Below are 15,842 nucleotides of genomic sequence, written 5' to 3'. Positions count from 1 at the left end.
GGTAGGTTCCATGTTTTATTTTATATTCTTTCTATCTTTTTATGCCCAGTATTGTCCAACTGACGGCAGGAGGCACATACTGTAACTTGTTAAGTTTACCGTGAGGGAATATGGACCGTTGGACGGTGGTCAAAGTTTGTTTCGGATACGGGTTGGGGAGGGGGACGGTTCGGCTGAGCGACTGTGGCTGAACTACCGCTTTACATAAGTAGCTACTCGTACTAAGGGCTGTGAGCATGTGAGTCACAGGCTGTGACTTTGCTGCCTGCATATCAAATTACGGTACGTCAGTCGCGTACAACGGTTTTATCACTTTTATGGGAGTTTGTGACAATATGAAGTTGTGCGGTATGGCTGTCGCTAATGCTCGTATATACAGCATGTCGCTTCTGATCGGTAACCTCTACATACAATACGTTTAAGTGATCCATTTTCTGTTAAGTTTTGAAAAGATTTGTGGTTCGAGTAATAATTTACTAAATCGCCTGGCAAATAGCAAGATATTTTGAGTTTTATCGCGTTTATTCCATTATGCAGAAGCAGCAGCAGAACCGCCTCGTTTTACGAGGTGACTGTGGACTGTGTTGAGCCGTGTAATTTTTGGTTGTGTGCCAATTTTTAACCGAAAGAGAAAGCCGCCCGGCAGATCTTTGACAAAGACAACAACGTTGTAGTCGCTAATTGTACAATGTTACCATCCGATCGCAACAAACCGGCTTCCGGTCTTTTTGTGCCCGATGTTGACTTCCATCTCGGCGAAAAATACTGTACTGCAATCCGAAAAGCAAGATCTCAGCCATTTGTTATAATGCGTGTGCGTTCGCCTGCAAGAATGATGGCTCTTTCGAGAAAAAATTTTCTGACGTGCATTTTCATGGTCTTTATGTTCTACGTTGTGATTTGCTTACAAGAACTTCGACGAAATGTTCACATAATTTTGGAACCCCATTCCCCTTCCACATCGGTATCACGAATTTCCACCAGTTCGCAGTCCTCGCAGACGGAAATATATCGCATTGTCGGCGAAAATGGGCAGAATTCGGTTGCACGCGAAGGCGACGCGCTTCATTTTGGAAGTGTAAAAACTTTTACGCTTCATACTGCATCCCTTACCATGCATGACCAGTCTGGCAACGAGCCTAATAGGGAAAGCATAACGCCATTACAGTTGAATGATTTGCATATCAGCGTGAAAACATCCAAAAAGTTCCATCGCCAGCGACTGGATATTATTTTGCAGACGTGGTTCAAATACGCAAAAAATCAGGTCAGTATTAATTAAAATTGAAATTGATGAAAGAGCACGACCAAATTATGTTCGACCAGACTTGAAGTCCCTTTTGGGTTGTCTGCTCTTGTGCCGTAATAATAATAATTTATTTCCAAGATTTATTTTATTAATGTTAATTTATAGTCCTGAGTACATAAGTGCGTCTTTCAGCTATATATAATATTTTTGCGCATTGTTTAGAATTGAAACGGGCAGTGATTATTACCATTTATTAGGCACCAGGAAAGTTGTCGCCGACTTGCCATGTGTGTAGTTTGTCGGCACTTTTTGACACATTTATTTGAACATTAGACTCTGGTACCGTACATTCTGCGTTGCTTTTAATGAACATCAGTGTGAAAAGCGACTTTTAAAATTTGATTTTGAAAGCATTTGTGGTCTTCTGTTCTCCTTAAGCTCGCGAAGTTCGTGTGGGATAAAAAGCAGGGCATGCAATAAAAATGTAGAAATGCTTGCAAAAACAGTTAAAATGATTTTTATTGTTCTGCACTAAGTATTTCATAGTGTCTTTGTCTGGGGAAGTGTGCGCCTTTCTCTTATTAGCTTTTGTTTGGAAACCTTATCGACCATCTGCTCGAGTCTTGCCTGTCTGTGCTTGGCTAATCAACTGAATTTCTGCAGTGCTCTATGAGAGAGACACGGTGTCCTGTGTCCACTCTCGTCTGTGCGAAACCTTATTGGTAGAACAAGCATTGATATTATTAGTTACTGAATATTAGTGGCACCGGAGTAAACCACGTCCAAATGGCAGCTGGAGCAACTTTCCGTATGTTGTTATCTGGCAGTTGGATTGCATTGGGTGTTAGCTGAAGGAAAGCGAAAGAGAGAGGGAGATATGAGAGCACTGGAAAGATGGTATTTGCTTTGATTAGTGTTGATTTCGTTCTGCAGGTGGTTGTCGCGGTTTCACTTGGCTGTGTACAGTATGCAGTAGACTATGGACTAGTATAGAGAAGTACTTAACTATTTTACAAGGCAGTAAAGCTGGGAAGAAGAAGCAAGTGCATAAATTCCTGGTTCCTGAAGTCGTTAGGTCTGCCGACCGTTTGAGGATGGACATTTGACCATATTATTATAACCATTATTATTAAAGTTGCCTGCCAAGGAAGACTAATCGTTAACGGTTATTTGGCTGTTGGCACTTGGCACAGGGAAAAAATGCTTTTTAAAAAAGGAACATCTGAGGTCATTCTTTGCTGACAAACTCCTTGTTGCAGTCTTACTCAAAATCTGATAATAGTGCTCGTATGTAGTCTCACAGTAATTTACGGCTATCACCTTACATGTACTGATAGTAGTGAGTAGTGACCGCATTTGACCGTATATCCGCTCATATAAAAAAATTTTATTTCAAACTTGTACAAGCAAATAAGTACCATTTTACTCTTAAACTCAAATATCCAGTCGCTAGAACAAACAAAACAACTCTTTTAGCTCTTTTGCACCACCAACAGTTCCGCTCACATTAATTCTGGCTGTTCTGAGTTTGTTCTGGTGCTTGCTGCTTGCGGTTAGTTTATATTTGTACAGTATCGTGATACTTATTAAGTTTTCCCGCAAAATTTTGGCTGTTTTCTTTTACTTATGATTCTAGGACTAAGTGTTAGGTTTCAAGCGCATCTTACGGTAAACTTTGTGCTATCTATTCCGCCACAGTTATAAACTTTTCATTGAAACAATTTCTCATTGTTCGGCTTTTCAGTTGATGTGACTTATGCATTTGCGATTATAGATATTTTCTTCTTAAGAATATACTCACAAGTCGTATACTTTGCGAATATTTTGGTTTTATTTGCAGTGGGATGGGATTTCGTTAGCTGCGCTGCTATTGTGTCGTGCATAAGTTGTCGTAGATTGTGCAGAGGCTGATTTAGACACAATTTATAGAAGTACACACGAAAGTAAAATGTACTATAGGCGTATCTGAATATGGGAACTGGGAATGCTGTTGTCTTCACAGGATGATTTTTCGTTTTATTGCAGACTTACTTCGTAACCGATGAACAAGATGGAGAATTTCAGCTGAAAACAGGTGTTTATTAAACCACAAAATCTGAACTTACAGTTACTTACTGTATATATTTGCCACTTGGCGTAATTCTTGTCATGAAGGGTGTTGTGTTCTCTTTTGTAGATGGCCATCTGATAATCTCCAGCTGTTCGAATTCTCATCATAGGTATGGGTAGACATGTTTTAATTTCGATGATAGCACTTTTAATCGCTGAAATGCGCTTCAGCCCTGGGAATACTTATCATAAGCAGGGCAATTTGGTTGTTGAATCTTTAACTAGTATATACGTATTAATTTTCTGATAATAATTATTACCATAACATGACTTAATAAATACTTATTATGAGATGATGGTTTAGGAAGGCTCTTTGCTGTAAGATGGCGATGGAACTGGATTTCTTCTCATCACTAAACAAAAAGTATGGCTTATTTTGGTGACAGTTCGCAGGACACAAGTATTTGATCGTACTTTTTTAAAAAGCTGACACAAATTTACTGTGTTAGATGGTTTTGCCATTTTGATGATGATAATTATGTGAACGTTTGGAATCTCTTGGATATGTTGCGCGGTTATGATTACACCGGGCAGTGGTATCTCGGTAAAACCAGCATCAAAGCTCCCATAGAAATTTCCCATTTAAAATCAACTGGCGAAGTAAGTTAATTTGAGTTCTGTTTGCAGTCATGTAAGCATGTTTTGTGTTTGAAAAAACGAATTGCGCTAGCGAAATAACTATAGCGATAATAATATTTCGCCAATTCGCCGCATGGTAGTACCCTTGGTGGTACCATACCGGCCGTTAAACACGGCACAATGCTTATGCGCTGTCCACAATAATGAGCCGGCACGCTGACCATTTTTGTTCGGAAACTGTAGTGATGGTTCTGTACACGCTTGTACAGAGCAGCAGCCATTATTAGCAGAACCTTTCAACCTTGACGTGGTATCAAATTGACAAAGATGCCTGCCGTGGAGATACATGAAAGCGACCTTTCGCTTTCTCGCTTACGATAACTTTAAAGGGATAATGAGATGCTAGGAAAATCCAGACGCGTGTCCAGCACAGAGCTGGTCACACGACAATTGCTTCCCACTACCTTATTTTCCTTTGGTCGAAACCTCATATCTACCGGCTTATCTGACAACGTTTGTTTTGGCTGCAATTATTCATTTGTAGTAGCTTTGAAGCTGCATTTTTTCGAAATCTCACAAGAAATGCGAAGGAAAAATCATTTCGCAGCAAGAGTTGCAAATGTGGATATTTTGGATTTGCAGGACCAGAATGCTGCTTTTTGGTTTGCTACCGGCGGTGCTGGTTTTTGTTTAAGCCATGGATTAGTTGAGAAAATGAAGCCGCTGACATCAGGAGGGAAGTTCATGAGCATCGGAGAAAAAATCCGGTTGCCTGATGATGTTACTATAGGCTATATTGTCGGTGAGCAGTGCAAAATTCAACCCTAATTTTCGTATCCACTGTTGTGTATTTTTGATGATTTGTTTCAGAACACCTTTTGAAAGTTCCACTTACAATAATCGAGCGCTTTCATTCACATCTGGAACCTCTGTATCTCATGGACCTGGAAACTTTGAAAACCCAGATCAGTTTCGGCTATTCAACGTATCGCGGAAATCAGATGAACAGGGTATCGGTTTCCGGTTGGAATAGCGAATCAGATCCGACGCGATTCCTTTCTCTCGATTGTCTCCTTCGCCCTGATAATGAAAAAGGAGATTGTCCTACTGTAACGGTCTCTGTTTAGATCCTGCCTTCCTGGTTAATAGGTATGGCAGAGTGATAATATTGCTCCAGTATCTGCTTGACTAACAATTAATCTGTGATGCCTTGGAGAATTTTTGCACATTGTTTTTTGTACGTTTGGAATGCTTTAATTTGTGATTTCTTGTACAGAATCTTTTTGAAGTTGACAATTGTACGAGTGGATTTTCCGTTGTATATGAGAGAAAAGAAAAATAATTCACGAATATGCATCAAGAATCAGAAATTCAGTTATACTTTTTAGCAGCTATTAAATAAAAGTATTAAGTACGGTAGCATCAAAAGCCATTGCACAGAAATGTCGATTTGAGAACACAGATCGAGACTGTACTGTAAGTGTAATACAAGTATGTCAGTTTACATTCAAACGAAAAAACAAGGGACAACCGGCAGTGGTGTCTGTTTTGTTTCGGGATAAAACGATATTACCAGTGCCCAATGGCAACTGGTAAAAGCTAGTAACTCGCCTTGAAAACAATCAAGTAAAGAGCTACCATTCACAGCCATTTGAAAGACAAAACTGGAAAAGAGCGGAAACAGTTAGACAGAAATTAAACTTTTCGACGATCTATTTCCATCTCGCATTCCGCAATATCGTTTATGGCTTTCTGAATTTGCGCCAGGAATAATTCGCTGAGGCCGATAGACTGCTGAAGTATGGTAACCGATTCCCGGTTTTCCCGGTCTAGGCGCTTTATGACATCATCCTGCAAGTTAATTCCCGATCACGTCAAACGGTAAATCAGGACTGCCATACTGCGTAAGTAAGTACAGTTTACTATACACAGACTCACCATGTTTTCCTTCGCGCCAGGTTCAGAAGGCAGCAAATTTATAAGTAAATCCATCTCTTTGATAGACTTTGTTATTAAACTGGCAAAGAGAAACGGCAGATCTGCAACAAATGTCAAAACTCAAAAGATATCAGCACTACAAAACAAACATTACGAGTATCTCCAGCGACGGAATGAAGTCGAAAACTACGCATTTCATAACAGCAAGAGGAACTATAAATTAACAAGTAAGTGAAAATTTCCACAACAAGGAAATCTTGGAGCATTGGCTATGGAATAAGCTTGGAGATTTAAACACGCAAACTTATGCCAGGCATAATGAATCTTAACCGAGTTATATAACTCAATTATAATTCATTTATGCTTATGCGAATCGGTCAGCAAGCATGGGAACAACCAGGGCCGTCGCGAGGCCCCCCCCCCCGGAAAAAAGTGTTAAAATTCCCATATCACATTTACAAAATTCGGGACTGGCGTGATGGGCGCCATACTTCGCCCTCGGGGAGAACAATAGCGCCCCTCCCTCCCGAAAAGCTCGCGACGCCCTGGGAACAACCAAGGAAAGTCACACAGGACTACCTTTTGCGCTGAAGTTTGACGCTTCACCCTTGGCAGGCGTGGAAAGCAGTTCCAAACGCCCAGGCAGCACAGAAGGTAGTGCGGTCTGCTGCAGCATTCCTACGGCATTGCACATGTGCTCCGCGACCTGAAATGAGCAACACTAGCTATAAATTAAGCGAAATTTTCCACAACAAGCGGAAGGCAGTAATTTCTACAAATATACCGTAACAAATTTGAAACAAGCACCTGATTGATCTGGTCCTGCACTTGAGTTACGCGGTCGCACATGGTGCTGCTGACAATGAGTGAGGAATGAGGATCACTTTTTTCCGTTGGCTGCACACAGATGCAGATGGATCACTTTTTTCCGTTGGCTGCACACAGATGCAGACTTAACACTATGAAAAGAAGAAGACTAGTCTTCGCATAGGAATAGTGTTAACGGCTTGTTTTGGGTTTGTCTATGGAGATTAGCCTCCAGCTGATGCAAGTCGAGGCGGGCGTCGTAACCAAAATGTTACACGCCTTTGATTCGCCCATTTTAGGGGAGTGGTTCAGTATTTTCCGGAGGGCAAAACCCTGCAGAGTGCAGTAAGTTATGCATACATAAAGATACTGTATACGTTATAATACAAATACTAAGTGTATACGGCTTGCTTTTGAATGGTTAATACCTTATAAGAGGATAGTTTAGCATTGCAGCCAGTGTAACTGTGCAACCATCCACAGTTGTTGGTTTAGTTACTTAAGTAAGCCACTGACCGCTGGTTGTGTTCCAGACTATATCAACTTGAACGTTATCGACTCATTCAATTTTGCTGAACCTCCCAAGCATGGACTTTGTAATGATATTAGCAATTACATTAAACGCAAAAGCCCTATATACATGCACAAAGATACAGGATCAGAAATTCATCAGATTTTCTAGAAAAGGCCTTTTTATTTGAAACCTGGCAAGGTAAAATTCTAATAACCGGTTCCCAAGCACCAGAGAAACTTCAGGCGCCGGCTATAGAGTAAACGTACAAAAGTTGCATTCTTATCATTTACTCAAAGTGAACTTATTAATGTTTCATAGGCGCGTTTCCGCATGCATTGATATTTCTTGACAGCGACAAAAGTTGTTTCAGAAAACAGCTTGTTCTCCTAAATTTTTGAAGTTGGTCTGATTTAAACAATAACTGATCGAGACGCAAGAGTTGGAGTTATCTTGCAAGTCCGAAGAAAACAACCAGCATTCAGAAACTGCATTAAACCGTCGCATGTTTGCTTCTTTGCGGTTGCATCAGTTACAGTGCGGCTGTTAACGGATTTTTTTTAAAAATATCAAATTTTTCAATTTGGTTCAATCCACGCACACTTAAGAAGCTAATTTCAGGGAGAAAATGGGTTCTAGAACGAGCACATTCTCATTTCTGTAGCACGCTGCTGGAATGAAAATCTTCGAAGATTCGTAACTTTGTTATTTCCGTGCTAAATTTTTTTGTATGCGCTTAAAAAATTAAAATAATGATACTACATACTGCATACTACATGATACTACATACTAAATATATTAATGCGTACTCTTTAGGCAGAATAACTGATTTTCTGGTTCCGTTTCAAGGTTTGGCACTGAGAGCATACGTGCTTAGCATAGCCGCCTATTTGAAATCTCGAATGAGTCTTCCACAGACAGGTATGTTAATATCAAAGGCTCATAGTGAATAACCCCGAAAATAAAAACGAAAGATCAGTTGTTTTGCCTAAAGGTATGCGTTATTTTTATTTTTTAAGCTTATACAATTGTATAATATTTAACCATCCACCAAACTTGTTGCAATCAGGTGCGTGCCGCAATTTAGTTAAAGACTCCCGTACACCGTTCAGGAACAAGCCGTATACAGACTATAGAAAGTCTCATGTATGCCCGATATATACCACAGCCGACGGAACTATTTCCGCGAGAAAATGCCACGAAGTGTTTTCAACTCCAACCGATAGTCTGCGACAGATTACGGTGTTACTTCTCTCATTTGGCTCACCGCCGTCTTAAGTGGGATTCTTTTTCAGCTCACCGCTTCCAGTCGGTGCAAAAGTTAAAATTAATACGAACTTACGTAAAACAGACTAGCAGAGGAAGAGTTTTGTTTATCAGTTTATATTTGCAAACCGCTACACTGTATAAGCGGCTACAGCAGCAAAAACTAAAAAGTAAGTACTGACAAAATGAGTACTGTACTGGATAAAACATTTTAAAAAAAACAGTAGCAGAGGCTGCAGTGTGCAGAGCCCAGCGCAAACGGCTTCAGATGGCAGTTACATGGACCATAGTTTTGGCGAAGTTAAGGAGAATTTATACTATGGTAGCAAGACTGAAAATGAAATTTTCAAAATTCTACAGTGTAATAAGTATAGTTACATCTATTACTGGGCGAAAGTTGAGTAGATTCAGGTAGCAACGAAAAAACTTATTCAAGTTTTTTTGTTGCCGACCAGGAGCGATTTGGCGGGCTAGCGTATCTTTCTACAGTACTGCCACCTGTGGTCAAAATTAGTGAATGAAAGATTGCACCGACATGTGCTTTCTTTCAATCTGGAATATGCCTTGTGGCTGTTATATTCCATGCCAGATTGCAAGTGTAATAGGACCAGACAAGGCTCATGTTTACACAGTGAGGACGAATGCCGCATAACAAAGGCGCTAGACAATGGAAACACGTAGCGCTATCCCGTGAGTGCACACATTCAGTGTGGCGGCACTGCAAGCGCAGAATCGGTAAGACCAAAGGAAAGCGCAGAACAAAAGAAGGTTCTTCGCCACTTTCTGAAAAATTTTCCAAAATCGACTTCTAAACTCAATAACAATTTTCAAAGATGTTAGAAAATTCTGACATTTGATCAGATTCAAGAAAATTCATTTTCAAGAAGAATTGTGGAGCGTTTTTGTGACAAATGTTTGCGTATTCTGTAAAAAATAAAAGAAAGTAACTTTGAGTGTAAAAAAGTTTGTTTTTTTCAAGAATGGTTGAGTTTTTTGGAAAAAACGCTCCACAGAACTTTAGTCATTTTAGCGGAACACATCGCTACGCTTGAAAGAAAAATTTCAAAAATCTGCTTGAATTGTTATTGCTTCCGTAAAATAACGGCTTTTGATCAGTGACTTTTACATTTTAAAATTCTCTAACCAATTTCAGACTTTCAATGCATGTAGCGAAAATATCATAGTGTTAGGTCAGATGAGTAGTTATGATGCAGCACAAGCGCACGCATTGCGCCAGCGAGAATAGTCAAAAGAGGTCGAAATCGGTATAATCTCTTCTTAACCTGACTTGGCATTATGCATGCTAGGCTTTTTTGCATTTTTCTTCAAACCCATTTTATTACTTTCGAATCTTGTTATACTCCGTTATATATTTGTTCAATCTACAAATTCTGAGCTATCGAATGATACCAATCTGGATATCCATAAAGTTTTCATTTTACTTACAAGGCCATTTACTTGTTACTTGTCCCTTTTCCTTTTACTCTAGCGAATACGCAGCCGCGTAGATGGCAGTTACGTCAATATCTCTTGTCAGCTTCGAAAAGCGGGCGGAAACCTTTGCGACACCAATGTTGCTGCCTGTGTATCTTCGACTGTTTCTTTTTTCCAAAGTTTTGACTTTTGCATGAGATTCCTAGAACAAGAAGTGCTAACAATAAGTTCCAGTCGTCTTCTTGATTTTATTTGGCCTGGGAATGTAGTAGCTGGGATCAACTCTCGTGTGGGTAAATAAGTTTGCTTTGATCGGGGCACAATGACGCTTCACGGGAATGATTTCGCCATCATACGCGATGAAGGAATGATCCCAGCAGTCGAAGTTCTTGCGGATGTGGAAGAGTACGCATTATTAACCGGAATTTCCAAACCAGCATTTCCGCGATCGAAAATAGCCGATAAAGACAGAGAAATGTACCGAGAGTATGTGGCTCGTAGACTGCCCTACTTGCACACTGAGCGTGATCGGGCACGTTCGCCAGAGCGGATTCCAGACATGGTTGATAAAGTGGTGCCGGAGCGTATTAGAAGTTTGTATTCCGCAGTAAGCCACATCTCAATCCCAAATCGTTTTTTACGTATTATTTTTCCGTATTCTCTTACATTTAATCCGAACGAGTATAATTCCCAAACGGCTGTAGATGCTGGATGGATTAAATGGGCCTGAGTGGAATTTGTTGCCGATTGACGCGGAGTTTTTTAGTGCAAGGGATGCGATTTTGGAGGAACTTACAACATTGGGATTAGTTCAGTACGTTCACACCACGCTCATTTGTTTAAAAGTATCAGGATAACCTGGGTGGAAGGACTGTTACTGAGCATAAGCATGAAAGAGATCGGCGGTCTGTTGAAAGTGTATGGCTGAATGCAGATGTGCCGATTCTGCTTGCTTGTTAGCCAGGAGCCACCCATTTGTTTGCTTTGAGGTTTTGAATTCTGCTCTTAAAATTAATGAAATAGGCGGTAAGAATTACGAACTTTTGATTTACTGGTATTAAGAAGATAACATTGTTAAGTTGCACTGCACAGTGTTAAAAGACCTTTGACGTATTCCGTGATTTTTTCTGATAGATGAGACAATAAATTGTAATAGATAGATAGTATGTTTATATAGATGATCATGAGGCAATAAATTGTTGTAGTTACATACTGTTATTCTGTACGTTAAGTAAGGCACTGCTTGATGCATATTTTGACCAGAGTCTCGAATAAATGGTGATACTTATTAACAACCGTATTTTCTTGTGGTAACCCGCCAACGGATTTTCTTGTAGGGCTGCATGGTACTTTATCGTTGACAATTTACCAAGCGATAGAGTTCAATTACGCGGTGCTCTCCTTAAGATTATGCCCGAAAAACTTCGTACTGTATGGGTGAAATCCGATGGCGAAACGAAATCGTCCAGAGTCCTGGAGTTGGTTAATCGTTTAAAACTTCTTATGGAGCTAAGCCGTGCCAACCAAACGGAACAAAACGAATTTTTCTCCGACCTGAAGCGGCTGATTGGACCTCAACAGTTGTCGGATGCTGAAATGGAGAGGGAATCGATGCTGGAACCAGCGGTAATGTCAGCATCCGAAATTTCCGGAAAGGTAGCCGACGAAATATCGTTCTGTGTTGTGAGTGCACCCGATTCACAACAGAGTGGGCAACTACCGAGTGCGGCAGAAAAGCCTGTGATTGCTGTGGATGATGCTCCGGTAGTTATTGTCGAGAGTTCTGCACCGGCACTGTCTTCCAGTCTTGCATCTGCACCAAAGAAGCGCGGTCGGCCACCAAAAAAGAAGCCGGTTGCCGATGCCGATACTGAAGCACTTGCGTCTTCTTCGTCCGTCTTGCATGATATCGCTCCGACTCCAAGTAGTGTCACCGATGAACCGTCTGTTGCTCCTTACCCCGCCAGTGACGTCCTGCCTCCTCCGCTGCGATCGTCAGAAAGTACGCGAGGCAGAGGACGCCGCGGTCGACCGCGAAAAAAGTGATATGCTTTGCACTATTTTGAATCTTTTTGTGCCGATGGACAGGCATTTTATCTTTTTATCTAATCTTAAGTTGAAAGTCTTTGGTACTAATAGAACTCCTTATTGTTGTTTTGTTTATCCTTTTCTGATGTTAATGTACAGCGTAATGATGGAATGCACACAGGCAGAGATTTTTCGAAGTAAAAGGTATTCCTGTAAGTACTTATATTTTGCAGTACGTACTTGCGAGTTTTGCACAATACAGATATGGACCATATCCAGTTTTGCAGTCCAGTACTGTATAGACCAGTTTTGCACAATATAGGCCGTAGGCCGTATGCACTGTCCATTCTATTTTAATTAAATCTGTACTTACAATAAATCACTAGTAGCGGCAGCTTAGTAGTGACGAGAGGTGATGGAAAGCGCGGTACATACTGTATTTTTAAGGGTGTTCCACCCCTTGCGACTCCCTCCGCTCGAGCCGTAATCGTGCCGATGGGTCATTGTCCGAATGTCTCCAGATTTCCCAGTTTTTTTCCATTCCGAGTATGCGGAGACCTGGTGCTGATTTATTTACGAGTAAATGCAAATTCTGAGCGTTGGGCTCTCAGGACTATTATTGGCGATTTTGTATTTTGATCATTGTATTTTGAGTAAGTATAAGCTTATCTGTAGACTGTAGCGCATGTTTTGACGCTATAGACAAGGTTATGATTAACCCCAGCTTTCCTGGTTGATTGCAGAATGGGAAAATCGGAAAACCTTTACGTAGGTTTGATGGGTAAGCGATTAACCGTGCCATGCAGAATCGTTTAATCTAGTATTTATGCGCCGGACATAGGTCAAACAACTACTGAAAATAGTAATGTTATTCCCTTGTGCCTGCAGTTGTTTTCACGGCTGGCTTGATTGCCATTACTGCGGCGCAGCCTTTCCCGAATTCGCAGTATCCCATGGCTGACGAAGCTTCCCGACCGCGTGGCCCTGTTATCGAGCCTTATTTTCACGGATTCTACAACAGTACCCCGCACTTCGTCACCCTCATCATGGCCCTGCGCAGCCCGAACACGGCCGGCATCGCCCTGGATGTCAGTCCACCTGCAGTTGCGAGACTCGATTGGAATGCTTCCTTGCCGCGCGTAACCGTCCTGGCATCCACCGCTTCCGATGAATTTGACAAGGCCAGTGAAGCGATGCAGCGGGAGGAGGGTTGTCGTGTGGCGTGCGTGGATCATGGACATTGTGATGGCATCACGCATTTCTGCATTTGCGAACCATTCTGGACACCGAATCCTTTTCGCCTGCATTATCACCGGTTTGAGACAAACTGCGGTAAACACATAATTATGCAGGGAGCGCAGTGTGGCATGCTTTGAACTGTTAGCAATATATAGGAGAATCACTGTTTGCTTGAGTGCGGTTTCTTTGCTTACTAATGAATTACGTACGTACCTGCGGCTACGGCAGTGATTGTCTTTCTGATTGCAGATTGGAACGTTTTTGTAGTAATCGGAGTTCTGGTTGGAATTGCCGGTGGTCTGCTTTTGCTTAGTGTTCTGTGCCATGCCTGCTGTCGCCGCATGTAAGTGATTTCGTGCATCTCGAAATGTAAAATTTAAGGGGAATTTTGAATACTCGTAAGTGGTCAACTACACTGGTTTTGTTAACTCCGGTATCGTAGAAGGGTTCAGCAGCTGCCAACGGATGCGCTCATTTTAAGATAACCATTTATTGCATTGCACGGTCTTGTTTTTGTTAGGGACAAAAAGGAATCCCCGGCGTATCGTCGATACCGTCTGCTCAACGAAGATGACATGGAAGGATTCGGTAAAACGGGTGCTGGAATGCGTGTACCGAAACGTGCACAACTGGCCGAGTCGGACGAAGAAAGTGAAACAGTTTTCGAGGCCAAAAACCCCAAATATTATGCACAAAACCAGTACGGCACAACTGTTCCAGTGAAAATGCCCAAGAAGCAGTCTGCCGGTGTTGATTAGAGAGTTCTCATTTTTTTCTACCGGTGGTGCATTTCGTAATGTTCTCCTGTTTTTTTCTTCGTGTTTCGTCTGCGATTGCGTTCGTGTTTTATCCCAGTGGTGTAATTAGAGATGTAGCTCTTGGCTTCTTGCTGCATAAATACATTTGAACTTCGAACAACTCACGTGAATTAAATGGACAACGAAAGATTATCACAGCTTTCTCACATTTTAATTCATTTCTTACAGGTTGCATGAATACTGAGACACAACCAAATTCAACGAGCTTCCACTTACATTCGAGTAGCCAACAAATCCAATGTTTTTGGATTTTTATTAGTGACAAATTTCAGTTCATCCCGTCCTTTCTGCGTCGCCACTCGTTCATCCGAAAACCATCGCTGTTCCAAATAATAATCCATGGCGTTCGTGAATTCCTTATCATTGTAATCCGTTATAGAAACCGGTACAAAGGGATCCATGGCTTCCCAGCCGTCTTTTTTCAGTAAATAGCGTGGAAAGATATTCCCGGAAACATCCTTTAAGGCCGGCTCATCCACCATGGATACCCTGTCTACGGTCGTCACAATGGCAGCATTATGCCAGTCGTTCTTTATGGCATTCTTAATATGCGTGAACAGCGACAAGGACTCAGGCGGAACCGTGGTGCGGTCGACGCGCGGAATTTTGGTCGGTCCCCACAACGCATTGACCGAGTCCACCACCACCGCCACTTTAACTCGATTATCCATTGCGTTCAGCTTCATCTCTTTAACAATGATTCCAATACAGTCATTAGCGTATTTGGCACGTTTTATTCCTAATTCCACAACATCCAGCAGCGGGGCGCCTTCGGGTGTTTCCTCGCGTTTAGAAAAAATATACTTTTGGTGGGTGAGGATTTTGTTGGAGGACTCCGCTGACCCCTTCAAGAGATCGCCGTTCTGTGAGAGAAAATGCTGCAGCCATTCCATACTGTCCACCGGCAGATCGATGCGTCCGGGTTTAAAGGTGTTTTCCTGAACTTCTTTGTAGCGGCGACTCCAGTAGACTAGGCGCGGCATGTGAAACACCAGCCATCTGTTGGAGAGAAAAAAATGCAACAGATACGCCAGTGTCATCGTTTTCCCCACACCATCGCGTCCAAACAAACAGTAGCGCACTGGTGGAAAGGCCGGATTGGAGCGTTTCACGCACTCGATCACTTCCAGTCCGGGTTCGCGAATCATCAGTGCACATTCCTGGAAACTCTTCACGTTGTCCCGAAAGAGCGAGGGCAGAGTGCGAAACCCGAAGTATTTGTCATAGTGATCATTGGGAACGGTATAGTAAAAGGCTTCATGATCACGTGTGTGATCTGCTGGATTTTGCAGAGTAGTGCGTTTGGCAGTGATTCTCTGGACCACAGTGGGACTTCGAGTGGGTTCTTGTGGATCAAAAGGCATACGATTTTCTGCACCGGATGCTTCTGTTGATACCGGCATAGGTTGCACGACTTGCTGATGTTGGAGGGAAGGAAATACAACTCTGAAGCATCGTACGGAATTTTCAAATGGAAGAAATCCAAAGGACTTTGCCACACGTAAAGACAACATGTTGTAAGGCACTCCGCGGTGCAATTTGCAAATCACGATGTGGAATTAAAGATAGTCTCGAAACATCCCAAATCCTCTCCAGATCAAAAAGGTTCGGTTCGAAGTTAGAATAGCAAGGTAAGTACCAGAACCGATCACAAGTAAAGTATCAGCAGTTCACTGTTTACGTGAAGCTGTGAATACAAAAACCAGAACATTAGCTGCCAAAACCAAAAAATAAACGCAATAAACAGCGGTAGCTGTAGCATTCTGGATACTTCTATAGATACAGTATTTGGTACTGTGGTGCACCAAAGCAAACTCTGAGCCTCGTGCTACTGTCAATAGCTAGTATTGTATCTACCGGATAT

The 15,842-nt window shown here is 41.8% G+C and overlaps 4 protein-coding genes across 7 annotated transcripts; 2 read left to right on the top strand and 2 right to left on the bottom strand.

Annotated features, from left to right (window-relative positions):
• The first annotated feature begins 277 nt into the window (after window positions 1-277).
• Window positions 278-5,291, top strand: LOC129580839 (fringe glycosyltransferase-like). Its single transcript, XM_055471543.1, has 7 exons — window positions 278-1,267; window positions 3,275-3,323; window positions 3,426-3,468; window positions 3,663-3,722; window positions 3,808-3,958; window positions 4,580-4,739; window positions 4,808-5,291. The coding sequence occupies exons 1-7, from the start codon at window positions 689-691 to the stop codon at window positions 5,062-5,064; spliced, it is 1,299 nt and encodes a 432-aa protein (XP_055327518.1). The 5' UTR covers window positions 278-688; the 3' UTR covers window positions 5,065-5,291.
• Window positions 5,292-5,471: 180 nt separating this feature from the next.
• On the bottom strand, window positions 5,472-8,639 carry LOC129580841 (mediator of RNA polymerase II transcription subunit 21-like). Of its 3 annotated transcripts, XM_055471547.1 has the most exons (6): window positions 8,494-8,624; window positions 8,405-8,420; window positions 6,683-6,766; window positions 6,455-6,581; window positions 5,876-5,976; window positions 5,472-5,788 (listed from the first exon to the last, which is right to left on the bottom strand). In XM_055471547.1, the coding sequence occupies exons 3-6, from the start codon at window positions 6,722-6,724 to the stop codon at window positions 5,633-5,635; spliced, it is 426 nt and encodes a 141-aa protein (XP_055327522.1). In that variant the 5' UTR covers window positions 6,725-6,766; window positions 8,405-8,420; window positions 8,494-8,624; the 3' UTR covers window positions 5,472-5,632. The 3 variants fall into 3 exon arrangements, with proteins under 3 accessions (XP_055327522.1, XP_055327521.1, XP_055327523.1); XM_055471546.1 differs by having other exon boundaries at window positions 8,405-8,639; XM_055471548.1 differs by lacking the exons at window positions 8,405-8,420; window positions 8,494-8,624 and having other exon boundaries at window positions 6,683-6,785.
• LOC129580840 (uncharacterized) lies at window positions 8,478-14,119 on the top strand. Of its 2 annotated transcripts, XM_055471544.1 has the most exons (7): window positions 8,478-8,629; window positions 9,949-10,500; window positions 10,598-10,707; window positions 12,665-12,702; window positions 12,810-13,253; window positions 13,410-13,503; window positions 13,681-14,119. In XM_055471544.1, exons 2-7 carry the CDS (start codon window positions 10,216-10,218, stop codon window positions 13,916-13,918), a joined length of 1,209 nt encoding a protein of 402 aa, XP_055327519.1. In that variant the 5' UTR covers window positions 8,478-8,629; window positions 9,949-10,215; the 3' UTR covers window positions 13,919-14,119. The 2 variants fall into 2 exon arrangements, with proteins under 2 accessions (XP_055327519.1, XP_055327520.1); XM_055471545.1 differs by lacking the exons at window positions 12,665-12,702; window positions 12,810-13,253; window positions 13,410-13,503; window positions 13,681-14,119 and adding an exon at window positions 11,231-12,149.
• Window positions 14,073-15,744, bottom strand: LOC129580838 (28S ribosomal protein S29, mitochondrial-like). The gene has a single exon (XM_055471542.1). It carries the CDS (start codon window positions 15,490-15,492, stop codon window positions 14,191-14,193), a length of 1,302 nt encoding a protein of 433 aa, XP_055327517.1. The 5' UTR covers window positions 15,493-15,744; the 3' UTR covers window positions 14,073-14,190.
• Window positions 15,745-15,842: the final 98 nt, after the last annotated feature.

This window comes from Paramacrobiotus metropolitanus, unplaced genomic scaffold, assembly GCF_019649055.1.
Source record: "Paramacrobiotus metropolitanus isolate TYO unplaced genomic scaffold, Prichtersi_v1.0 Parri_scaffold0000005, whole genome shotgun sequence".
NCBI lineage: Eukaryota > Metazoa > Tardigrada > Eutardigrada > Parachela > Macrobiotidae > Paramacrobiotus > Paramacrobiotus metropolitanus.
This window is presented reverse-complemented; position numbering and strand designations above follow the sequence as displayed.

Coding starts and splice junctions, on each gene's coding strand:
- LOC129580839 (XM_055471543.1), top strand. CDS start 689: ATGTTACCATCCGATCGCAACAAACCGGCTTCCGGTCTTTTTGTGCCC. Junction 3,469..3,662: donor TGTTCGAATTCTCATCATAG/GTATGGGTAGAC, acceptor ATGATGGTTTAG/GAAGGCTCTTTGCTGTAAGA. Junction 3,959..4,579: donor ATTTAAAATCAACTGGCGAA/GTAAGTTAATTT, acceptor TTGGATTTGCAG/GACCAGAATGCTGCTTTTTG.
- LOC129580838 (XM_055471542.1), bottom strand. CDS start 15,492: ATGTTGTCTTTACGTGTGGCAAAGTCCTTTGGATTTCTTCCATTTGAA.
- LOC129580841 (XM_055471546.1), bottom strand. CDS start 6,724: ATGTGCGACCGCGTAACTCAAGTGCAGGACCAGATCAATCAG. Junction 5,977..6,454: donor GTCAAACTTCAGCGCAAAAG/GTAGTCCTGTGT, acceptor CATTTGTTGCAG/ATCTGCCGTTTCTCTTTGCC. Junction 5,789..5,875: donor CTGGCGCGAAGGAAAACATG/GTGAGTCTGTGT, acceptor ATTAACTTGCAG/GATGATGTCATAAAGCGCCT.
- LOC129580840 (XM_055471544.1), top strand. CDS start 10,216: ATGACGCTTCACGGGAATGATTTCGCCATCATACGCGATGAAGGAATG. Junction 10,708..12,664: donor ACAACATTGGGATTAGTTCA/GTACGTTCACAC, acceptor GGTTGATTGCAG/AATGGGAAAATCGGAAAACC. Junction 13,254..13,409: donor CCGGTTTGAGACAAACTGCG/GTAAACACATAA, acceptor TTCTGATTGCAG/ATTGGAACGTTTTTGTAGTA.